Source organism: Argiope bruennichi, chromosome X1 (assembly GCF_947563725.1).
Source record: "Argiope bruennichi chromosome X1, qqArgBrue1.1, whole genome shotgun sequence".
NCBI classification, from domain to species: Eukaryota; Metazoa; Arthropoda; class Arachnida; order Araneae; family Araneidae; genus Argiope; species Argiope bruennichi.
This window is the reverse complement of record NC_079162.1, coordinates 133600090-133627322: the sequence shown is the minus strand read 5'-3', so window position 1 is coordinate 133627322 and position 27233 is coordinate 133600090. Positions and strand designations below refer to the sequence as shown.

The 27233-nt window shown below is 32.5% G+C and overlaps 1 protein-coding gene across 2 annotated transcripts in view; it reads right to left on the bottom strand.

Annotated features, from left to right (window-relative positions):
• Window positions 1-27233, bottom strand: part of LOC129958939 (cyclic nucleotide-gated cation channel alpha-3-like) — a 118492-nt gene that overhangs the window by 4640 nt on the left and 86619 nt on the right. For both annotated transcript variants that reach the window (XM_056071690.1, XM_056071689.1), the window contains one exon: window positions 980-1110. In XM_056071690.1, coding sequence (XP_055927665.1) covers window positions 980-1110 — 131 coding nt within the window. The remainder of the gene's footprint in view (window positions 1-979; window positions 1111-27233) is intronic.

The following is a 27233-nucleotide window of genomic DNA, read 5'->3' as shown; positions in this document are numbered from 1 at the left end:
CTTTTCGGCTGCACATCACAAGCAAAGAAAAAAAAAAGAGAGGCGACAGCTTCTCTTGAATAGCTTCTTGACTAGCCGTCGAGGAATGGAAAAATCAAATGTAAAGCAGAAGGTATACGGAAGAAAACACTTGAAAGAAGTGAAGATCCCTGGGAATCTCAGGATTCAGACACTCGTATCCACTTTTAGAGAGTTGGTCCCTAAGGGGACAAAATTATTAGGATATCAGCCGAATTGATGCATTGGGGGTCAACAGTATACCACCCATTCAAAGGGTTACCACGTATGGCAAGCACATTGGAGTTTTAGCTGTCTATGAGAAACAAGAAATAAGCAGAGAGGGGGCATTTTCTCATTTAGATCACCCTCGCTTGCCGTCGAGAGATGGAACTAAGCAGCAAACAGCAAAAGGTGTAGGAGAGGATAAACGAAAGGGGAGTAAAGATCCCTGGGATCCCTTGTCACTGGGACACCGCACTCACCTGTAGCACTCATCTGAGGGCTATAAGTCATGAGTGGTTCTTTTCAGAATAAATCTTTCGTTTTTTTTATATATATATTTATACTAGACTTTGTATAATTTTTATTAATACAAAGGTAAATCGGTGATTACCTCAACGGATAAAAATCCATATGCCTTTATTTAAAAAAATCCTATTTGCTATCATATATCAATAATCTCTATATTGCTTCGTTTGATTTTCGAAAAATGGGCTAAAAAATTTACGAGAAATTTGACATCTGCCATTTCAAAATTCGTTCAAAGGAGTTCAATATTAGATATTTGTATCCATAAAGTTAAGAATTTGTTTATTTTTTCGGATTTACGGAAATCATGAAAAGTAAAGGACTAAACCGACCTGTGAAAAGTCTGTAAAAGAAGTGGGAACATGCGCCTCAAAGACCTTTTCAGATGTTAACTTGCAGTGAAGAGAGAAAAAAAAATATTTTGCTGAATGATAATCACAGTTCATCTTACCTTCCCCAGCAATGAGTAGAATTATTTTCATTCGTGGGGTCTGCTGGTTTCGGGCCATTCGAGAACTTTTCTAAAAATGAATCAATGCGTTCTAAATCTCTTCTACGGCGTCTTCTGATGAGTTTAAAATCCTATGAATAGAAAACATATTTATCAATTTTAATTAAAATATTGATGCAAGCTATTGAATATCAATTATCTGTATGGAATATACAGTATTACAATGTATTACATATTATAGAAATTATTGTATGCAGAGTAATTACTACATTCTAATTTTCACTGATTCCATGATGTGAGCTAAATACGAATGCCCATATAGTTACTGCCTATCCAGTCTATGAAATTTCATTACAAGTTCAGTTGCTTTTTTAGGGTATAAAATATAAAAAAGTGTGCTTTTTCCTGTGGCGTTTATCCCCTTAAGAAAAGACCTTCCTCTTAGTTTAAATCAGGGATGGGCAAACATTTTTCGATCGCGGGCCAAAAATTGAAAAAAAAAGTTTGGAGAGTCAAGATAAATCTTTCTAAAATTTTAAAAACAATATAAAAGTATTACAGTTTAAATATATGTTAATGAGATGAATGAAATTGAGATTTCATTTTTAAAAGTTACTTATATTGAGTCTCGAAGTGAGATGCATTGATTCTAAGGAACGAGGCTAAATGCTCCTCTGTCAGTCTACTTCCGAAATAATTCCTTCTAAGGTTCATAGTTGAAAACACATGTTCACATATACAAGATGAAGCAAACATAGCACTGATTTCTGGGCTTGAGATATTAAATTTGGGAAACTTACTTTCGATAATGATTTAGAAAACTCTAACTTTTGTATACAGTAGACTCCCGATTATCCGCGGGCGGGTTATCCGCGGTGCGGATTATCCGCGCCTGCCGCACAAAGTTTTTTTTTTTATTTTTTTTTTTTATTTTGACTGATTTTTTCAAAAAGGTGCAGTTTTACAGTTATGCTTTTGTAATTACATAATACATTACAGTATTAAAACAGTACATATGTATTAATTTTTCTGTGTATCCTTGACGCCTCTCGTAAATACAAAGCACTTTTCTGTTTTCATTAACAAAATGCATTTTAGGTTAGTTTTCAGTGATATACTAAAATAGTAAGCGTTAGTTAAACATTTCCTGCTATTTATTTTACGTTTTATTGTACATAAAACGATTTTTCAAAGTTGGAATGACTGTTTTCTTTTTTCCTATACCCGTTATTAGCTTTTTTCGGATTATCCGCGATTTTTGTTATCCGCGGCGGCAGCGCCACCCAATTCCGCGGATAATCGGGAGTGTACTGTATTTAGAAACAACTGCTTGAAATAATTGTTAAATTGCAACTCAATTAATTCAAGCTGCAAATTGACCTCACTGCTTTACAATTTTCGTTGAAAGGCATGGCAAAAAGATCCAATTTTGTTTGAATGGCACCGAAGTCTTGAAATCTGCTTTCGAACTCAAAATGCAATTTTTTCAAGCCATATTCATAATTCTTAAGCTTCTCTTCATTTACTGAGGGTATTGAATTTAACCGCGGAAAATGAGACAAATCGTTCTTAGCTAGCTGCCCAGCAAGCAGATTAAGTTTTAGTTTAAAAGCTTTGAGATGGGCCCAGATATCGTCGATAAATTTATTTTTCTCTTGCACCTTGACATTCAAGTTGCTCATATGACAAAGAAGATCTATGAAAAATGCGAAGTCCGAAAGCCATTCTGTATCTTCTAATATTTTGCACTCCGCAGAACACTGTTTCTCATGGAATAACGACACAATGTCGTTTTTCAGCTGCCAAACTCGCTAGAAAACACATCCTGCACTAAGCCATCTTTCTTTCATGTAATACAGTACATCAGAATATAAAGATTGCACGTACTGAAGAAAATCTCGAAATTTCCTGTGAGTAAGCCCACGAGATTGAATAATAAAGGATGGTTAAAATTAAAGTTACCCTGTTTAGACCTACGTAGTGTCTGCTCTAGTGAAATGATGTCGAAGAAACTTGATACTTAGGTTGTATGGATCATGGAGAACCGAAATCTGCAATAAAAAAAATCAGTTCAAATTTCAACCGCCAGTGAGAAGGTGGCGCATAAAAAGCAAAAAACACAATTTGGAACTTAAACACTTTATTTAATTATAATATACGTTCAATGTGCATTCTATTTACGTCAAACACATGTTCAAAGCCTGTTATAGCGTGTTCAACAGTGGCACGAAATGTTTCTCGATCAATTGCAGCAACGTGACGTGTTATGCTTGCTTTCAATTCATGCTGAGTCCGTATGCTTCCTCCACACACACGATCTTTCAGGAATCCCCACAACCAGAAACCGCAGCGATTCAAGTCCACAGAACGCGGAGGCCAGGCAATAAGAAAACTTCTTGAAATTACCCGTTGATCTTCAAAGTGGGCACGAAGCAATGCCGTCGCTGATCGAGCAATGTGAGTTGGTGCACCATCTTGCATGAAGACAGCAGTCCCTAAACATTCTAGTTCTTGTAACGCAGGAATGACTTGCTGCTGAAGAAGGTCGCGGTAACGGGCACCCGTAACGGAACACCTTCGAGGGCCATGAGGAGTGTTCTCCTCAAATAAAAAGGACCAAGAATAAAATCAGCAGTAAAACCCCACCATACAGTAATGTAATCTGGATGTAGAGACTGTTCATGCACATCATTAGGACTTTCAGTACCTCATATACGACAGTTCTGAGTATTAACTGCTCCGCCTAATGTAAAATGAGCCTCTTCCGACCACAAAATGTTCCATGGCCATGAATTGTCAACGGCTATTCTGGCTAAAAAGATTCTAGCAAATTGATTTCGTTTCTCTAGGTCTGCAGGATTCAGCGCCTGCACATGATGGATCTTGTATGGATACCACTTTACAGTGGATCGAAGAACCTTTCGTATTGTAGACCAAGGGAGAGACAAATCACGTGCCACCACTCGAGCACTTGATGAATAATATCGCGAATCGGACGCGCTTTTGACCGCGGCAAGAGCGACTTCTTTCGCAGCTTCATTTGAAATCCGTTTCCGTCCTCTTCCTTTTACCACACCCGACTTTTCAGTCTCTTCAAATTTAATAATCATCTTTGTCAAAGCCTGCCCTTTCCGTAAGTCTTTCAAGCGCCGATATTCTCGTAATGCAGAAGACAAACTACTGCTGTTCTGATAAAACAACTTTATCAGTAAAGCTCTTCCCTTCTTCTCTAAGGCATGGCGAAAAATGATTTGATAAAGCCAGTGAGTACTGGCTTTTTAAACTACTCTAAATTTGCATAACGGCCTTTATCGTACATGAAAACCGCCATCTATCGGCCGAAATTTATACTATTTTTATTGCTTATTTCTTTTCCCCATGATCCATAGAACCTAAATATCAAGTTTCTTCTACATCCTTCCACTAGAGAAAACATTACGTAGGTCTAAACAGGGTAACTTTAACTATAACCACCCTGTATTTACAAGCTTCATGACTGCATCAAGCATGGGTTTCATATTCAATGTAGATTTACATAGAGAATCTTGATGTATAATACAATGTGGAAAAACAACATTTTTCCTGGGAAAGTTTTGATTAAAGATTCCAAGAAATCCCGATTTTTTTTCCTGTCATATTTGGTATTCCATCGGTCGTAATATTACATATATTTGCTATAGACAATTTCAAAGTTAAACGCCCTTCCTGAAATTCATGAAAAATATGACATCCTTTTGTAGTTCCCTAAGAACGCATGCACGCCAGTTTCTCTGTAATTTCAAAGTTCTCATCAACACCTCTTATAAATGATACTAATTGAGCAGTATCATTTATATCAGTGCTTTCATCCATAGCTATTCAGAAAAATTTAAACTGGCCAATCTTTGATTCTAATTGTGATGTCAAATTTTTATGGATGTCTTCGATTCTAGAAGTCACCGCTTTTCGAGATAAGCTTACAGTCTCAAAATTATTTTTCTTGTCTAAACATAGAACATCCCAAATTTGGAGCATGCATTGTTTAACAAACTCCCCATCACTGATAGCTTTATTATTTTTAGCAATATTGTTTGCTACAATGTAACTTGCATGTGTAGCTGCTTCTTTGATATTGCTGCTTCCCTTATTGAAAAAAAAGTTGTCGGCCTGATAATTTTTTACACAGACTTTCTGCATTTTGTTTTCTTTCATATTCGGGCATTGCTTCGTAATTTAAATTCTTATGCTTAGATGTAAATTGATGGGAAATGTTATATTCTTTGAAGACTGCTAAAGCTTCATTGCAGATGAGACACACTGGTTTATCTTTTACAACTGTTAAAAATATTTCGAGGTCCATTCATCATTAGAAGCACGGCACTCTGAATAAACTTTACATTTTTAATAGCGATTTTGGGGTTGAAATATTTTACGAATAACCCAAACAAGCACTAGCTACGCTATACTTTTAATAATTTCACCACTATTCACAATGATGCTGTATGTCCGCAATCTTTCCATACGCAATCAATAATATTAAAACTCGGGCCAAAAGAAAAAGCCGCTGGCTGGAGCTTGAAATGCGCATATTTGAGGTCTAATTGACCTATATTGGATTCCCATATGTCTGATCCCTGAGAAAGAGATAATGCTTGTTGGCACCAATCTACAGCTATAACTAACAAAGAACTTCCTCTTTTAACACTTTACCGATTGAAAGATGTTTGTGCTTGCTATTTCCGTCGATTTATGTTTTGTAGAACAAAAGTAGAGAAAGTAAAGAGATCAACAGTCCTTTGAAAAAAAGGAATAAAAAAAACTAATATTTAATCAAAGTAGAAAAGGAGATCAATATATAATATATAAATATATATTTCTTTTAATTTGTCTCGGACCAACAGAATTAAAATTATATCCGCGGGCCGGATAGAACCTTCCGGCGGGCCGGAGTTGGCCCATCCCTGGTTTAAAGGATAAATATCTAATCACCTGAAAGTATTTGAACCGTCATTATATGGTCAAAAATCCATTCAACCATATTTAAAGTATTCTGCTATTTGGAATTATACATGAATACTGAGAATCCGAAATGAGAATTGGCAGTGAATTTCCTTAATCTATTAGGTCAACGGATTTATAGCCTAGTCCTATTGATAAAGGTAGAATTTTACAGCAAATTTTTATTTGTAAATCATGGTTTATAAAATATTGTTTTGGCAACTAAGTAATTGCGGATTTCACTCATAGATGGCTTCAGTTGAATTTTTAGGTTTGCAGACGTAGTACAAATGTAAAACACATTTTTTTATTTGATAGTTGGCAATTCAGCTGTCAATCAGTAAAAAAAGTTTTTTGATCGGTTGCGTAGTTTTCGTTTGGCGTTCGTTGAAAAATGGAAAATCAAAAGGAACATTTTCGTCATATTTTGCTTTTTTTATTTCCGCAAAGGGAAAAACGCATCGCAAGCTCATAAAAAGTTATGCGCTGTTTATGGTGACGAAGCCTTAAAAGAACGGCAATGTCAAAATTGGTTTGCCAAATTTTGTTCTGGTGATTTTTCACTCAAAGATGAAAAACGCTCTGGTCGTCCAGTTGAAGTTGATGACGACCTAATCAAAGCAATAATCGATTCGGATCGTCACAGTACAACACGTGAGATTGCAGAGAAGCTTCATGTATCACATACATGCATTGAAAATCACTTAAAAAACTTGGCTATGTTCAAAAACTCGATACATGGGTTCCTCACGAGCTGAAAGAAACGCATTTAACGCAACGCATTAACAGCTGTGATTTGCTAAAGAAACGTAATGAAAATGATCCATTTTTAAAACGACTTATAACTGGCGATGAAAAATGGGTTGTTTACAACAATATCAAGCGGAAAAGATCGTGGAGCCGGCCAGGTGAACCAACTCAAACAACATCAAAGCTGATATTCATCAAAAGAAGGTTTTGTTATCAGTTTGGTGGGATTACAAAGGAATTGTCTACTTTGAACTCTTACCGCCTAACGATCAATTCTGATGTTTACATTGAACAACTAACGAAAATAAACAATGCAGTTGAAGAAAGGCGGCCCGAATTGACAAATCGAAAAGGTGTTGTATTCCATCATGACAATGCAAGGCCACACACATCTTTGGTCACTCGGCAAAAATTATTGGAGCTTGGTTGGGATGCCACATCCACCATATAGTCCTGACCTTGCACCATCTGATTACTTTTTGTTTCGATCTTTACAAAACTCCTTGAATGGTAAAAATTTCAATAATGATGATGATGTCAAATCGTACCTGATTCAGTTTTTTGCTAATAAAAACCAGAAGTTTTATGAGCGTGGGATTATGATACTGCCTGAAAGATGGCAAAAGGTCATTGATCAAAATGATAACAGAAGAAAGTTATTTAGTTCCATGAAAAAATTGTCTTTGATTTTCTAAAAAAAATCCGCAATTACTTAGTTGCCAACCCAATAATTTAGTTTTCCTTTTTCAACTTCATACCATTTAGTATACATTTATACTTATTTTGTATGATTTTCATATAATTTGCTTATAGACATGGTGAAGAAAATGAAATGACATTCCAACTTGAGAAAAGATGATAAAAATGTATTTTTGCTAATAATAATAATCTCTATTAAATATAGATAATGTATATTTTTATTATCTGCATAAGACAATATTTTCTTATGTGAGAACAATATTGTCTGCTCAGGTGTTTGGAAAATGTATTAATTTTTCATTAGTGAATATGGTGCACTCCAGAATTTATGAGTGAATTGTTTTAACAATGGATCCATTTTGCTTTCGTTCTCAAAACAATACATGTTGAGTTGTAAATAATGTTGATGTTTGTTTAAAGCAATTACGTTAAACAGCAAAATTCATTCAGATATGGATAAGATAAATAAGCTAAAAATTATTGATTTAAATTCACACTTTTATGAATGTTCTAAAATTACGATATTTTTATTTAAAAAAATTACTCCTTCTTTTTTTCTTTAATTTGAAATTCATTGTTAAAAATATTATAGAATTTTGAAATTGCTTTTTATTCTCATATTCATAATCAGGTGTTACCGATTGAATTACATTACATAAATTTAATTGCATTGATAAAATAATTGGTGATCAACTTCTGAATTCTTTGCCGTCTTTCTTTCTTTGAATAATGAACTGCCATCAAGGATACACAGGTGGACTAAGATTCAAAGCTTTAGTGCATCAGAAAGCAAGTAAACTTTCGATCACAAAATTCCATTTTACTAGCATGAAACCAGGTTATATAAAAGTGCATTAAAATAAAAATGTCTTTTTGATAATTAGCCTTAAAAATAAATTAAAATAGGTTAATGGCAGCCTCTCGAAGCTAAATATTGTTATTATTATTATTTTTTTTTTTTTTTGGTGTTACGAAGTTGATATTTAAATTTTTTTTCTGCATATTTATGAATGTTGTATGCTGTATTTTTTTTTAAACTACGGAGATAGGAGTTATTAAGAAAGTAGTTCTGATAAAGAGAAGATGAAAAAAAAAAATTCTTATTAAACATCGAAATTTATTCTTAGAGCGTAAATATAAATTAACATTTTCTGACGACACAATTTATTTAAAATTTAATCAAAAAGTTGATTTTAAGGGCTTTTTTTTTTTTTGCCTGAATTGCGCCATGTATATGATTAAAAGTTTATCAAGCGTTATCAATAAAAGAGTTAAAAACGTAGTAACAATTGGTAAAGTGGCATAAATGCTTAAAGAATAAATAAATATATATACATATATATGATAGATATACCATATGCTAATAGAATACAAGAGGGAATAACTTTTATGAAATAAAAATATTCGGTGGTATTTTTCACCCACCAAGAGACGATAAATTGAAAAAATTCACACGTTCACACGATAAAAGCAGAATATTTAATTAAAATGTGGTTAACAGTAAAATCATTGTAACATGTGAGGTACTTGAGGGGCTCTGTATGCAAAAACGATATGCTTATGAGTGAAGCGAGCCGAATCAATTTGACATCCAACTCTCAAATAGGAAGGGCAGGCCAGATGTAATTTGAAGGTTTAACGCTAAACAATTTGTTCTGAATTCTTTCCCATTTTTTATGCGAAACAGAATTAAGGCGACTGGCAACTATTGCGCAGACAATAAGCGTTTCTGACAGGGTCACAATATCACAACTGAAATGTCCATATGATTTCGAACCATCTGTAAAAAAAATGATACAACTGCAAAAAATGATTGACAGCGATGACTAGTACTCAGTTGTTGGAAAACTGTTGGAGTAACTGCTTAAACAGTTGTGCATACGATAGCTTAGTGCGTCAGATTGAAAATATGATGCCACAACCGACATGTTCATCTGATTTCGGGCTATCTTTAAAAATTGATGCTAAAGAAGAATACTGATAGCGATGATATATAAGAAACATGTTGGGAAACAAAAGGAGCAGTTGTAGATTTATCAAAACCTACAAAGGTCTTCAGAAAAAAAAATTTTGGAGCATCCCCTCCCCCTCCAAAAAAAGCAAAAAAGTAGATCAAAATAAATAAAAAATAAAGAAAAAACCTCAACGAATTTAAAACTTAATTAAGGACCAAGTCATGCAGAAGCAATTTCACTCACTCACAAAAAGAGACAATATGAGAGGTCTGAACATCTTAACGTCTCCGAAGATCAGCCGAAAATGCTATTATATTTAAAGGAACGTTTGGGACAAATTGCCCTCGAAAAAAAATATAATATCGATTTTTTAAAATTTTTTTTGCGCCTTAAGTCACGAGGTAGCTATGACAGATGTTATAGAGGTTTTTTGTGAGCAATTTTCTAAAGGCATCTGAAGAAATTCGTAAATAGAATGGTGGATGTACCCAGCCGGTGTAAAATTCTAGGGCGGGAATACATCATGCATTTAGGCGGGAAAGAATGACTGTCTCAGATTTTTCACACTTTTTCCGCAAAGGATTTTTTGTTTTGTTTTGTTTTGTTTTTTGCGCAAAGGCCAATCTACTGACCATAGTGCACCAAACTAAATAATAAAAAATAATGTCAAAATAAAATAAATTTACAAATGAATAAAAAATATTGTGAAAATCTTCTGTCAAGATTGAATAATGAATATAACAGAGAGTAAAAAATAGCTGATTTTAACAATGCAAAACGAATTTTTCCAAGTAAGGCAGATGATGAAACTGAAATATTATTGAAAATATGTCAGCGCTGGGAATTAAATTTTGGATATTCTGAAAGCATATGAAGTTGCAAAGCAAACATACTGGTATTTGTTCTCCAAGCAATAAGTGACGATGAGTAAATCTTGAATGCCAAAAAAATATCACACTTTTTGTTTCCTAAAAACTTTCAAGATTGTACAATTGGTGAGATAGCCTGAAGTTTATCTCCAAGTTACACTGCTCCTGCCATTTAAAGTAATACATTAATTCAATGTACCGTTTTAAACTATTAATCGGGAGAGAATCGGTTTTAGAAGTTGCAGCTGATTTGGCAGCCTTTTCTACTTGTTCAGTACCATCTATTCTGATATGAGAAGGTATCCTGTGAAAAAACATTGCATAGCCCTGAATAGTGAGTGTTTCTAAAATATCTAAAACTTTAAAAAATCAGAGAGTGGGCATGATCTTCAAAGTATTTTAGAGAATTTAAAACACTTAACAAATCTGCATAAATGGTGAATACTTTTTGATAACTATTAGAAATTGGCTCTAAAGCATATAGAATAGCAGAGATCTCCGTTATAAAAATAGAACAAGAAGAATGAAAAAGGAAATTGTGTCCCGAAAAACAACTGCAAAGGGGACGTTTTGGATCTGTCAGTATAAACGGGGATCAAATGACGATAACATTCTCTATCCCAAATAATGGCCGATGTAATGCAAGTTCAATGAAGATTTGTTGGTTTATAACGTCTGCTGTATTGTTCTTGTAAAAGTTTTCGAATGAGTTCAATACTAGCATTTGAAAAAATTTCTAAGAAGGGAAATTATTTTTTGACTGAAGTGTTACATGTAAGCATAGCGAGTTTTAGCATCTCGTTATCTCTCCTTTAGATCTGTAAGATATTATGAATTCTTGAAAAATATACAGATATTAAAGATTTTATAGCATCCAGCATTCGGATCAGAAGAGAACGAAGTTTAAAATTATAAAATGGATTATGCATATTGGATTGGATTCTAAAATAATAATTCATTGATAATATTCGTCTTCTAAAATGATTTCCTTCTCTCCTTTTGACCCCATACAATGCTCACCCCAGATGATGACCCTTTCTATTTTTTCCCTACAGTTTGAGTTTGTGTTTTATCGCACAAAAGCTATCTTTGGCTAAGCTTCACCACATGGAAGCTTAGGAAGGAATTAAAATATTTGTAGCAATTTATAATAAAATCGAAATATGGAATATCTACAAAATCCAAATGTCTAAAAGTGCAAAAATGTGCTTTTTCTCTAGAAGGTTAGTCACTTAGATGATTAAGCTATCTGCCGATGTTCAGTACTTTGCTACCAACGCGCCAAGTTGGCAAGCGCCCATTCTAGGGTTGCTCCTTTTTTGTAACTGCGCGGGGTCATGACCCGCCAGAACTGCGAAGAACTCTGAACGCGATGCTTACCGTTGGTAGTGGGGTGACTCCATGCCCCTTCTCATAGAAATAAATCGCATTTTATAGAAGCATCGTTTTCATCCTTATAGCTACACCGCATTTCCTTAGTTTATTTAAATTAGTTACACCGCATTATTTAGTTCTCAATCTCAATTGTGGAGCCATCATAGACCTCCACAACATTTTTTGGTCCGTCGGAGCCTGAGCGCACTGGATTTCTATTTGATATCCATTCAAATTAGCTATGGCAAGTGATTTAGTTGTCTTAAATAGAAGAAAGGGGAGTATTAGAGGACAGTTGACAAAACTGCGAACATTCATTGAAAAAGGAGAACATTTAACTGAATCGACAGTGATTACCCAACTGGATATTCTTTCGAGAACAAGTACAAGATTTGAAGAACTGAGAAACGAATATTATAGGACTGTGTCGGACAATGACTTTGATCAAGTGGAATCCAATCTATCCGAACTCGAGGATGAAATTTTGAAAATAGAGGTAAGCCTCAAATCCATTTTACATGATCTCAAATCTACTTCTGTTTCTAATTCTACAAATGGTGTTATTATTAAAGAGTCCATAGATAAATTTACTTCAATTAGATTACCGGAAATACCTCTTCCATTGTTTAACGGTAAAATAGAAGAATGGAATTCCTTTAAGCAACAATTCCTAAATTTAATAAATGATAATCCCAATTTAACTGAAAACCAAAAGTGCTACTATTTACGTTCATGTTTGAGAAACGATGCAAAATTGATAGAAACGTCTGAAGATACATATGATTCCCTTCTGAAAGCTTTAGTAGAAAGATTCGAAAATAAACGTGTAATTGTAGACACTCATATCAAAAATATAATTAATCAAGAAAAAATTGCTCATGAATCCGCGAAGGAATTACGCAATTTAATAGATTGTATTCTTAAAAATTTAAGAGCATTAAATGTTTTAAAATATGAACGTAATGAATTGTCAGATGCTATTTTAATAAATATAATTTTGCAAAAATTAGACCGCGAATCTCGAAAGCAGTTTGAACTTTCCTTAGTAAACAAGGAAGTTCCTGATTTTGATGATTTCATAGAATTTTTAGAAAGAAGATATCAAGTTTTAAATGCCATTGGGCACAATATTCCATACAAATCTAAATATTCGGATGTTAGTGAACAGAAAAATAAAGCAAGAAACCTTTTTGTTAAGCCATCGAATAATCCCAAGTATTGTATACTGTGTAGAAACGCTGATCATCCATTGCATAAATGCGATCAGTTTTTGCAATTCTCCCCGCAAAAGCGATATGAAACTGTTCGAGAAAAACATTTATGTTTAAATTGTTTCGGATCTCACAAAATCGCTCAATGTAAATCGAAACACACTTGTTTCACTTGCAAAGCAAAGCATCATACTCTATTACACCGGATGCAGGTGTCCACAGTAAGCGATGACTCATCCTCAATGAATTCAAGGCAGACTCCCTCAGTTGCTGACCCCTTTTCGTTGTGCAACCCTTCCCCCCTGACTTCCTGTTTCGTTACGCAGAAGAAAAGAGTGATTCTAGCTACGGCTGTTGTTTATGTTTTGGATAGTTTCGGAACTGTCAGAAAGGGTAGGGCTTTATTAGATTCTGGAAGCATGTGTAATTTGATGACATCTGATTTCGCCAATGCACTTGGTTTAAAGAAAGAAAAAATAAATGTTCCAATATCGGGGATTTCCGATACTACTCTTAATGTGAAAAGAAAAGGTACCTCCACTATTTTGAACTCGGATGGTTCTTTTACTGCAACACTAGATTTCTTGGTCATTCCGAAAATCACAGATCTAATGCCATCCACATTTATTGATTTAGAAGGAATAGAAATTCCGCCTTACGTCCAATTAGCGGATCCGGAATTCTTTTCCCCCAAAAAAGTGGATATATTAATAGGGGCAGAAATATTCTTAAGTATCTTAAAAGAAAATAGATTTGATATAAATAATTCCTTAATTTTGCAAGAAACTGTATTTGGACATATACTAAGTGGAACAATTCAAGGTAAACAGGAATCACATCATTGTGGTTTAATCTCTCAAATAGATAACTTAGATAATTTGTTAAAGAAATTTTGGGAAGTTGAAAATATTTTAGATACACCTACATCTAAAAACAAAGAAGAATTAGAATGCGAAGAAAATTTCGTGCAAACTTATCGTAGGGATGAGCAAGGTAAATATATTCTTAACCTTCCTCTTAAGAAGAATATGCAATTAGGCAATTCCATTCAAACTGCAAAACAAAGATTAGATAGTCTCTGGAAGCGATTAAATAATAATCCGAATTTTTCTGATCTTTATTGTAATTTTATGAAAGAATATGAGCAATTGGGTCATATGCAAAAATTAGATAGTATTGAGAATGTAAAATATGTCATGCCTCATCACGGCGTTTACAAGGTTGTCAGTAGTACAACAAAGTTACGCGTAGTTTTCGATGCCTCAGCTGCATCTACTTCAGGTGTATCTTTGAATAACTGTTTGCTAAAAGGAGGTGTTGTTCAAGATGACTTGTTTTCAATCTTATTGAGATTACGAAAGCACAAGGTTGCATTTACTGCTGATGTCAAGAAAATGTACAGACAGATTTGGGTTAATCCTGAGCAGTGTAATTTTCAATGCATTCTTTGGAAAACCAGGAGTTCTGAGGAACCTTCATTTTATAAGCTTCTTACAGTTACATACGGCACCAAATCTGCTCCCTACTTAGCTACGAAAGTGCTAAACCAATTAGCAATAGATGAGCAACACAAATTTCCTTTAGCATCTGCTGTAACCTTAAAAGATTTTTATGTTGATGATGTTCTCTCTGGTGCAGATGACGTTTCTACTGCAATAAAATTACAGCAAGAATTGATTTCTCTTCTAAAAGCTGGTGGCATGGATTTGCACAAATGGTGTGCTAACAATGAAATGCTTTTAGAATCTGTTCCATCTGAAGATCAAGGTTATCAGTTTGGTGATTCTGATAAAAATACAATTAAAACACTTGGCTTAAAATGGAACCCAAAAGAAGACTGCTTTGGTTTCAATGTAACTCCATCAACTAGCATTCCCACAAAGCGAACTGTTTTGACTGATATAGCTAAACTTTTTGACCCACTTGGTCTTCTAGGACCAGTGACAGTAAAGGCAAAGATCTTCCTCCAGAGATTGTGGCTACACAAAATTGAATGGGATCAAGTGTTACCACATCAGGAAAAGCACGAATGGGAAATATTCAGATATTGTTTAGGGGATATTACAAAGATGCAAATTCCTCGTTGCATTCTAACTGACTCCATCAAGGAAGTTGAACTACATGGTTTTGCTGACGCATCGAAAGATGCTTATGGTGCAGTCATCTATCTTCGTTGTGTTACTATATTGAATCATGTGAAGGTTTCTCTACTATGCAGCAAATCTAAAGTTGCTCCAATTAAGGTGATGACAATACCCCGTCTTGAGCTATGTGCTGCTGAGCTTCTTGCTAAGCTCGCTTCTAAAACTGTGTCATCTCTTAACCTGAAAATAGATAAAATTTGCCTCTACTCAGATTCGACTATAGTGCTGGCCTGGATTAATACTTCATTGCATCTACTTAAGGTGTTTGTGTCAAATAGAATTTCCCGCATCCAAGAGCTGACGAAAGAATTTTCCTGGCATCATGTAAAAACTTGTGAAAATCCTGCTGATATTATTTCACGTGGTATGACTCCTCATCAACTTATGAACAATCATTTGTGGTGGAATGGTCCACAGTTTCTTCAACACGTTACTGTTGAACTTAGTGATGAAAGTAACATTCCTACTGATGACGAATATTTACATGAACTGAAAGGAGAGACTACTAAGACTCTAACTTTAAGTGTGGATGCTACATTTTTAGATTTACTTTTATGTATTACTAACAAATATTCTAAATTAATTCGTATTGTAAGTTTTCTTTTTAGATTTTGTAACAATTTAAGAAATCCTAAGAATAGGTTGTATTGACCTCTTTCTACAGTAGAATTACAAAGGGGTAAATCATTCTACGTAAAATCTGTGCAAGAAATTGCATTTCAGAGTGATATAAATTTACTTCTTCATGGAAAACAACCCACAGGTAAGATTAAAAATCTAAATCCTTTTCTTGATGAAGATGGAATTTTGAGAGTAGGAGGTCGTATTCAACACAGCAGTGTAAATTTTGACCAGAGACATCCAGTTATCTTACCTAACAAAAGTAATTTAACAAAAATTATTGTTATGTATTTTCATTTGAAAAATTTGCATATTGGGCCACAAAATTTATTGTATTGTGTTCGTAGAGAATTCTGGCCCTTAAATGGAAGGAATGTTTGTAGAAAAATTGTCCACAGTTGTATTACTTGTTTCAAAGCAAAACCTTTGACTAATGAACAAATTATGGGCAATTTGCCAAAAGAACGTGTGAATGCAAATTCTCCTTTTAACTGTACAGGTATCGACTTCTGTGGACCGTTTTTCATAAAGTATAAAGGTCAAAGGAAAGGTTTATATCATAAAATTTATGTTTGTATATTTATCTGTATGGTTACCAAATGTATTCACTTAGATATTGTTTCTGATCTAACTTCTGAAGCATTCATTGCATGCCTCAAAAGGTTCTTTTCAAGACGAGGTAAATCGCAATTTATTTTTAGTGATAATGGTAAGAATTTTGTAAGTTTTAATTCTGAATTAAAGAGATTAGCTCTTATGGTAACAAAACATGATGAATATTTATCAAATTTTTTATCTGAAGAGGGCATTCAATGGAAATTTCTTCCACCCAGAGCACCTAACTTTGGTGGCTTATGGGAGGCAGGTGTCAAATCCTTCAAATACCATCTAAAACGTGTTGTTGGAGTTTCAAAGTTAACATATGAGGAATTTTTTACTATTCTGCATCAGATCGAAGGAATTTTGAATTCCCGTCCTATTACTCCTTTGTCTAGTGACATGGACGATCTGGAAATTCTGAAACCTGGACATTTTCTCATTGGTCGGCCAATCACATCCATTGTTGAACCAAATTTAACAAACACGGAAAATAATAGATTGAATTTATGGCAAAGAACCTCAAAAATGGTACAAGTCATATGGAAAAGATGGCAAAATAATTATTTAAGTACTTTGCAACAAAGACATAAATGGATAATTAAGAACCAAAATTTAAAAATTGGTGACATGGTTTTGCTCAAAGAAGAAAATCTTCCATGTTGTAAATGGATTTTAGGTAGAATTGTAAATGTATTCTATGGTAAAGACAATGTAATAAGAGTAGTAAATGTTAAAACTCATTCTGGTATATATAAACGATCCATTTCTAAAATTGCACTTTTGCCATTGGAAGTCTAATTTCACCTTACATAATTCATTTCTAAATGTGTACCTTGAAATCTGTAAGATTCTCTTTAATATTTGTAGCGAATATTATATCTAAAAACTGCATTAATTGTCTCCCTTGTTTTTACAAAAATGTAATTGATGTAATTATTGAAATGTATATTTCAACGGGGGCGGCATGTTCAGTACTTTGCTACCAACGCGCCAAGTTGGCAAGCGCCCATTCTAGGGTTGCTCCTTTTTTGTAACTGCGCGGGGTCATGACCCGCCAGAACTGCGAAGAACTCTGAACGCGATGCTTACCGTTGGTAGTGGGGTGACTCCATGCCCCTTCTCATAGAAATAAATCGCATTTTACAGAAGCATCGTTTTCATCCTTATAGCTACACCGCATTTCCTTAGTTTATTTAAATTAGTTACACCGCATTATTTAGTTCTCAATCTCAATTGTGGAGCCATCATAGACCTCCACAACATTTTTGGGCGCGTTGGTAGCAAAGTACTGAACAGCCGAAATGATACACCTTGGACCAATAGTGTACAACCACTCTAATGGGTTGTCAAGCACGGGTAACACATGGGGTTTGGGGCTGTTCGTGAGAAACTAGAGGTGAGAGCTTTATGGAGAGCTTCCTCAATTGCCGTTGAAGGATGGAAATAAGTAGCAAATAGTATAAGCTGTAGGGAGAGGGAATAAAATGAAAGGGAGTTAAGAACCGTGAGAACCTTAGGATTGGGACACCTCTGCTAATCCATACCCGTAGGTGAGCCCCTAAGAGGAATTAATCAAGAGTTTGCTCATTGAAGCAAACACTTCGCTGTCTTGTACATCAGAATAAATATGTATTAGGATCAATCAAGGATTATTTCAAATTCATTTTGGCGAATAAAATCGCTTCATCATGAATAACACTTTTGTATGATATATTTCTAAATAAAACTTTAAATCGTAACCAACCACACGAAAAATTATCTTTATCACGGTATGCTGCTTGTCTTTTTATTCTCTTTGAGAACAAAAAAGGGCTGAAAAGTGAATAGTCTGAAACGATACTTACTACTAAACTACTACGATATTGAATACTAATATCTAATTGTTTTCATCCTTTCAATTTTCAGTTTATTTCGTACAATGCAATTGATTTAAATTGAATATTCGAACACTTTCAGTGTTTATACAATATTTATGTTTAATAAAATTTAATCTACCATATGTCAGAAGAAGAAGAATGAGAATTGGGGACTATTTTGCCTTTATAGAAGATTAGAATTTTTTGATAAGTTTTTCGACAAGCGTATATGCATTCATCAGAGTGATAACTGTTATATAATAAAATGCACGTTAGCTACGTATTAGTCCTATGTATCCCAATTTCAGTGCCCCGCCTTGTTCTTATATGATGCCTTATCAAATTCTGATATGCACATCTCTCCTCAGTCATCGCAAATACTTTTAATATACTCAGAACTGGTGGATTGATATGAGTTTTAGCAAGAATTTTTGGGGTTTGCTTTTAGAGTTTTTCATCCAAGCATGTGTTTGGAGGAAAAACTAAATGTGTTATGGTCTAAATATGTGTTTTCGTCCTCCAGAATGGCAGCCGATCATCAATTACTTCCTTTACAACATACAGATTGTCCCTATTAAAGCTCCAAAGTCCAGAACTGCCTACATATATGCCGTTCATCAAGAAAGTGCGTGACTTTATAAATAATTTAATTAAAGGATGTCAAAATACTTATTAAATAAAAAAATTAATCATTTTAATACTCTAACTATCATAAATAATATTCGAAATAAATGAGTATCGTAGTTTCCATATTGTGATAACTTTTTACTCAAATGAAAATTACTTAAGCGTTTGAAGCCATAAGACTAAATACAGCAGGTATTATTTTTCAAGAAATTTTCTTAGAGCACTGACAGCATTATCAAAATTTTATTCCAATTTTTACAGACGGATCAAAATCAGTTGCTCATTTCTCCTTTGTTGTTTTTTTTTTTCTTATGCAATTTTTTCTTTTAACTTTCATCCATCGTGTTTAATTTTTACTGAAGAAATAAGTGGTCTTTTATATGCCTTAGAAGAAATTTGTAATAGCCTGGATAAAAATTTTATCATCTACACGGGCTCTCTGAGCGTTTTACATTCTCTAAAATCATGTCATCCTCATCCTTTGGTTTTAAGCGTCTTAAATGCTTTTATAAACTAATTTCTCGTAGTTATACTATTTTATTCTTCTGGGTACCATCCCATGTTGGAATTTTAGGTAACGAAGAAGCAGACAAGATTTCCAAATTGCGACTACTTCAATCGCTACTATTATACCTGTGAGCGACATAAAGAAGCATATTAAAATGCTTCTTTACTCTAAATGATAGAGACAGTGGGATCTCGAAACAAGCAACAAACTTCATGTTATCAAACCTCATGTACAACCTTGGCCCTCATTAGCAAACAAAAAAGCAGACATTATTTTAACTCGTTTGGGCATTGGACACATTAGATTCACTCATATTCACTTGTTTCTAGGTGAAAAACCACCACTGTGTTCGCGATACCATTGTCAAATGTCTGTACAACATATATTGTCAGAATGCCCAAATTTCAATTCCCAGCGTCAACACCTTCTTAGAAAGTCTTGCACTCTATTATTTTTCTTGCTTGTTAAGATACCTCACTTCCAACTCTTTGCATTTTTAAAGTCAATAAAGTTTTATCCATTTATTTTAATCTTGATGACATTTTAATTTCTCCTCATATTCTCTTCGATTATTCTTTTAAAATGATATCATTTTACCTATTGTTTGACGTAGAATGGTATTGTTTGACGTAGCATCATGACTCTTGCGCCAAAAAAACCCTAAACAAACGTCATAAGGCCAACGTCATCAGTCCATTAACGCTTTCAATTTCATCATATTGTACTCATTTTATAAACTTTTAGTTAGGGTAGGTTTTATGGCAGCTTTTCGTAGAGATTCAGAATGATTTCACAACTAATTGAATTATTTTTTTTTTCAAATGCCTTTTCCTTATTTTCAATCAGTCATTGTACCTGCCTGGATGAAACAAATTTTTTTTAAATGACTTCAGCTTATTTAGAGGAACTGTTAAAGTTTCATGAACAGTAGAACTTTCAACATGTTAAATTTTCATATACAATTAATATCCAGTTTAAACTCACTCAGTTCTCAATTTCACAAACATCTCTAATGTTATTAAGCTTGATGATCGTTTTCGTTTGGTATAATGATTAAATTTCTTAGAATACCAATTGATAGTCATTTGATAGAGATTTAAAATTCAGTCCATAAATAATTATTAGAGATTGATGGATTCGTCCAGCTTTGATCAAGCAAAATAATTCTAGAATAGTCTTATGGAAACAAGAAAATGACTGTTTCCATTTTTCCGGTTTAAAATTAGGAAATAGCTTTTCGAACAGCATCCGGAATTTCAGTCTTTTTTCTTCTCTATGAAAGCGCAATAAGTAAAATGATTAGAACTGACATATTTTCACCATTGATTGATGTAAGTCTGCTGTGAAAATAAACAATGTAAAAAAAATTAAACAACTGTATGTTATATTTTGATGACTGCCTTTCATAAAAAATTGTGAAATGATTAAAAATGTATTATTTTCATCCTTCTTTGAATGGTATAAATACTGCTATAATTCAAATGGTAAAACTGCTAAAAATTGGCATTTCTTATGTGTTTTTTTAAGCGAAATTATGGTAGTACTGAAAGTCATATTTTAAGTAAATTCAAAACTGAATTGAACTGGAACAAATGGACATGCCCAAATTACAGTTAAATACTTTTCTGAATGAGAAAGTTTCTTTAATATAAAAAGTAAATTCTATTTAATGACATATATCTTTTTCAATAACAAAGAACTAAAAATAGAAAGCCGATTCACAGAATATAACTAATTAGTTTTCTGAAAATTCCTATGTTTTCCTGAAAAACACAATACGGAGTTCTTCAAATAAATTCAGTACTCAAGTATACATTTTCTTTTTCAAGGATATTGCTCGTCTTCTATTGTCATTAATGAAATGCTGAAGAATTGTCAGGTAACAAAACTGATTGAATTTTACAAATTCCGTTTGTTAAAGAAATTTCCCGAAACAGAATAAATTCGAACTTCTAGTCCAAAATATAACAGCATCATATGCTACTATACTATATTTTGGACATCTGTCTTATTTCTTCAGCCTGTGAAATCTGTACAAAGTGACTATAGAATTGCACATTTTATAAAAAGAATGTTGACCTAAAAACATTATATTGTTCAGGGAAGTGAAACGAAAAATTTTGTTTTGAAACTAATGCTCATTTTTTATAATAACGTTAATAGTGCTAAACAAACATCATGGGTGTGATTTCATGTGAATGTATTTTATTTTATTAATTTAATAAAGATATGTAACTGAGATTAGATTTATTATAAAAATTACATATTTCATGAAAATTATAAAATTTATTTTTTACAGTTATTGCAAATAACATTGCAGTGCCTTTTATGAATGTAGTTGGAACATATTGTACATCTATTAGTATATTTTCCATTTTCTTTCCTTGTACATTTATAACATCTTCTTTGCTAACATGTGGAAGGTGGAATTGGTGTTGTTTACTCAACCTTTTCTTCATTTCTAATATTATTTTCCTCAGATTATATGACATATTCGGTATTTTTTTTATCGTTCTTTAAGAAATGATTCAATGAGAGAAAATTCTGATTCTAACAGGTATTCTGCCTCGTAATATTTCAGAACCATTTGTAAAATGCAAGAATGAGCTTACCCTGGCTGTGTTTAGTAATCCATAAAATACTGCTAAAGGCCATCTTCGACTAATGGAGTAGTTTCTGCAAAGCTGATCAACCTCCGTTTTATTAGTTTCTGGAGCGATCGTGATAAAGAAAGGACAATTTTTTTGTCTTTTACAAAAAAAGTAAGTTAACAAAATTAGTAACAAAATTAGTAAGTTAAATTTTATCGTGAGTGTTATAGAGAAAAAAGATAGTTTTAAGACACAACTTTTGGCTAACAATTATTGAAGCAGAATTTCACACTGATTTTTTTCTCAGAGTATCAACCACACTCGTATTGTATTTCTGAGCATTTTTTTATACCAACCTAATGTAAATGAATCGTCTACAGTTATTGTAGAATTGGTTTCATGGATTGATTTCGATACATTTTTGACAAAGTAATTAGTCAGTGACAAATCATTAGTGCTGGTTGCCTTTCCAACATATGGAATCCCAGAAAACGCATCGTAAGAATTCGAATCACACATAAGTACTTATTTAATTCCTTATCTGTCTGGTTTGTTAGGAATATACATTCTAAACTTATTTTTGCCTCGAAAACTTAATAGTTTCTCATTAATTGTACATTTATAAGATGGTCTATAATAATCCTGGCAGTCTTGAATAAATTTTTGCAGTGATCTTATATGGGTAAATGGGTCTGTAATTTTACAAGCCTTTCTTAAAAAACAATCATCAAATCGTCAGCAATTCGTTAGCTCTTAATAAGCAGTATACTACTGTAACTTTTGTAACGTAGAAATTTCATTTCATGTGGTTAGCTTTCCTTGACCTGTCAGAGATCTGCATAGTATATAGTGAGCCAATGTATGCTTTGAATTCGATAACAGATCAGTTAAACTAAGAATTTTCATGAGAATAATTATTCCGTTATCTCTCAATTCCTTGATCCTTAGAAGTTTCAATTTCATTTAACATTTCGTAGTCAAAAAATAAATCCCAAGCTTCGAGAGAATCATTGACAATTTTTGCCTTATCTTTTTATCCAGGAACTGATTTTATCACATTTTTAACAGCAATTAACAATAAATATAAATAGTCATTGTTGAATATTTATATTTATTTTAACCTTTTAGAATATCTTTCTTGGGTAAAAGGATAGATGTATCAAACTGTTCATTAAACCAAATATCATTACTTAATTTAGTTTCTTTTTACTAATAGAGATTATTTAGGAAAATCGTCCTGATTTGAACTAGAAATTATAACACGAATACTAGAGCGGATGATATGCATTTCTTTATCACTTAAAATTTCAACATTTTCTCCCATGTCATTATCAAAATTATTCACCACGCCATTGTCTTCTTTATTATGGTTTATATTGTCTTCATAATCGCTAAAATTACCCATTTCTAATATAAATTTTCCCATTTAATCTCTTTCTATTTTTATTTTTTTTTTTTGTCGGTGGAAAAATATTATATAAAATTATCTTCACGGCAATAAAATAAATAGAAACACTTCTAAAATAATTATTTCCTTACATCTCAGCTTCTAACTGTCTTACTACATGGAAAAATTATAATTACGATACTTAACAGCAAATTAAATCTTCCCGAAGTAGTTTTAAAAAAACTTAGTGTATACGGGGTGAAATATCATCCCAGATCATTTTTCATTCTAAAATGATACGCTAAAGAAGTTCATAACTAAAGAAAAAAAATTATGGTAATTGTATCCCAACTGACGCCATAAATGATAACAGGCAAATTCAATGTAACTAGTAATTCGGCTTTTTAATAGTATTAGAAAAATAATTTACATGAGACATTTTTCATTCATGAAATCTTTCAGGGCTCACGGAACGTTTCAGAAGATCAAAAGCATTTTTTCAAAAATATTTTAATATTTTATGCAAAAGTAGTTTGTATGTTAAAAATATTACACATGAAAGGATTCTATCATATATCAAACGGTATTGAATTAAAGAAAGTGACATATATAATATCAGGGTTGAGAAGAGTGTTGTACCTTCTACCAATTTTCAATATTAATTTTTTATTAGCTTTGTAAATAAATTCATTATTCTGATGTAAATGCTGTTCTTAACTCTGTTTATTTCTGCATTTTAAAAAAACCCAGAATTTTCAATTTTAATAGTTTTAATTATTTTTTTTTAATTTTACAAGGTGTAAAAGACATATCTGTATTGCACTTTTAACCACTATGAAAGTTTTTTTTGTACCTTTTACCTGTAATTATTATAAAAAAAGCATAAATGAGAAAATGAATTTTATTTACATAAAATGAAAATACAGTTACTTTTGATTAAATCTCAAGTTTTTATACTTAATAACAAGTTATTTACAAGATTTCTCAGTTTTAAAGCTTCCATTCTTTTAAAATATATTCATTATACCATAATGAATCAGAAAATTCTTCATTGAATTTTATAATATGAAAAAAAAAATGATCACTTCTTTAAGAATTCGTTTTTTTCCCTTAAGCTTTTTGTTGTTGTTATTAAAACAGAAGTGTTTTTTTTAGTCCTTTTTTAAAGTTTTAGGGCCATTATTTGACGACAATGCCTTCAAGATTAGTTGGCAGGGATCATCTCTCATTTCATTTTTTTACTTACTTCTGCACATTAAGGAAGGGATTCCCATTTTCAGGAGATATTCCTGCGGATATTCATAGCATACTTCGGCTGATGTGTCAGAATCTGTATAAACGAACCTACAATGGTTGAACCGTGCATGTCATATGGATGAATCATTGGCCAGCAGTTAAAGATGCAGGTAGAAACTCGTCAACGGTAACATTATTTTTAATAAAAGGGACCAAATTTATAAACTATGATATTCATGGTATTATTACAAGTGAAATTGAATCACCTCATAGATTGTTATTTGCGGTTCCCATCCATTTGATCCTTACCTGGTTGTTTCGAAGGGGCCAAATATATCCTTGTGTTGCGAGGAGGACATTTTTTTATCATCTCAATAACAAAAAGAGTTTCGTGATTGTCAAGGAGTTTTAGAGATGATTGATGAAATAAATGAAGAAAAGGGGTTTTGTAAAATAATCTAAAAATCGAAAAGTTATCTCGTAAGAAAGGAATTCCAGACAGAAAGTAATCTTATGATGAAACCACTCAGAATGAAGGTCCAATAGTGTGTCTAAAATTATAGATTGAAGAAGACAGATCAAACTATGGATTGCAGATTTACAACGGAAATATTTTCCTTGGTCTTTCTTTCAAGAGTAAACTTCCATTTCACAGAGAAATGAAATAAGAAAATTGACTTGGGGCTCCCAAAATATATTTTTCTGGCGATAGGCCATAAGACCAAAGGTTATATAGAGATAGCATACATAAAATACCACCTTCCTCACACTATAAGAAAATGATCAAGATAGATGCATTTATGTTTTCTTTGAATCACCCTTAAATCATTATCTTAAAATAGCCAAAAACATCGACCACTGATATACAATTAACATAAAAGAGAAATGGAAAGAAAAATAGCGATAGTTCAATTCAAAATCTTAACATTGCTTAGGAAAGGAGTACCCATAAATATTTTTATTTCGGAATCGATAGAGTTAAAATTTTTAAATAATATCAATTAAAAAAATGGTGTAGAAATGAAACTGATATTGTTTAAAAGGCAAAGCTTTGAATTTTAAGATGAGGCAAAAATTTATTTTCTGGAATACTTCTACCAGAAGTTATTATAGAAAAGAAGCAAAATGTTGGTTATTTCTCATAGCCCGAAGCTGCTGTCGTCGAACATCTATTTTTATTTCTTCATAAAAACTTTATTTTCTTGCCTCTGGCTGAGCGATTGACATTACGCTTGCTTTCAAGCAATTTTAAATCACGATTTAAATGCAATAAAAAATGCCGTCAAAAGATATGTAAAAATCAAACAGAAATTTTAAAAAGTTGTGGTAGAGTAGTTCAAAGTCTAAATGTTGCCGAGTAAAAAAGCACTTACACATTTCTTTGCGTTAAACATTTACACGAAAATAAAATTGGTATCGTTCAAAAAATAATGTATTTATTTTATAATGGTGTAATTATTTTTTTGATAATTTTATCTTAAGTTTCCGTGGGAAGAAGGTTAAATATGGGTTCATTTTTCATAACCTGAAGAGGCTGTTTCTGGCTTACATCTGTTTAATTTGCTCATAAAGGCTTTACTTTTTTTTTTTTTTTGCTTCCTTTTGAGTGATTGACTTAGAGCTTCTTTTTTTACCATTATAAAATCGAAAACTTTAAAACGCATGAATGTTTGGGAAAAATATACGTATTAAACCAAAACACAAATTTGAAAAAGTGGTAGAATAGTTTAAATTTAATATTACTTCTAATGCTTTTAATTTTTTTAAAAATTATTCACAAATGAAACAAATATTGCGAAAAATGGAATTGATATTATTGAAATAATAAATTTTTTCATTTTAACAGGGTATTGAAATATTTCTTGTAAGATTGTTGGCTTCGAATTGACTGAGGAGAAACAGTAAAATTATGGTCAATGTATAATGAATTGAATATACAACTCACTTTAGTATTTTGAAAGGATGGGAAATTTTTTCTCTGGTGTTCAAGAATAAGTATGCAAATTTTGTTTGAAATCGCCAGTCGTTTAAGGAGGATATGTGGAACATATTCATATGCATAGCCAGAATGACTTTTATTTATATTAGGATTAACTTGAAGCAATCTTTTTATGTTTGCGCTAAATTTGAAATTAAAAATTTCTTTTATCCGAAACCTTTAATTAGAAATTAATTGCCGTTGGGGATCTTAAAACCTGTTCAGAGATTAAGTGTAAAATTGTACGACGTAAATATAAATGGATTTTGTTTTCTTCCCCACATATCGATCAGTAAAATTAGACGAAGCATATAAAGGCGGGTATGCAAATTTCCTAAAATTTTGAATTTTCATGCAGTTGAGCATTATATGAGATTCTTACTTAAGCTTTGGTTTCAGGAATTGTAAAATCAAATTAGTTTTATCTTTATTTTTATGAAAAAGAACAAAAGACTATGTACAGTCGTGGAGGAGAAAAGGAGCCACCTAGCTTTATTCTGGTATCATTCATTGTACAGTCATTAAAAAGGTGTTATTTGAAAGGGCTTAAAGTACTCTTAAAGATTTTTTGAATTAAACATTTTATAAGGGACCATTTATATAAAGAAATTAGAGAAAACTTCAAAATTTCCAGTTTCAAAGCCCTTTTTTTTTTCAAGAAATTTTAAAACTGCATCAAAAATTATTCCAAGAAACCGTTTCATTAGTCTATGCCTATACGTTCAGAAATTATGAGCTAATAAATATTTTGATTTACTAATGTTAAAATTAAATGTTGAACTTTTATTCATATTTTAAAAAGTAACATTGTTATTGGCCTAAACTTCTTTTGTTATGAAAATATAAGGTATTCTACACAATTTGCTCGCAT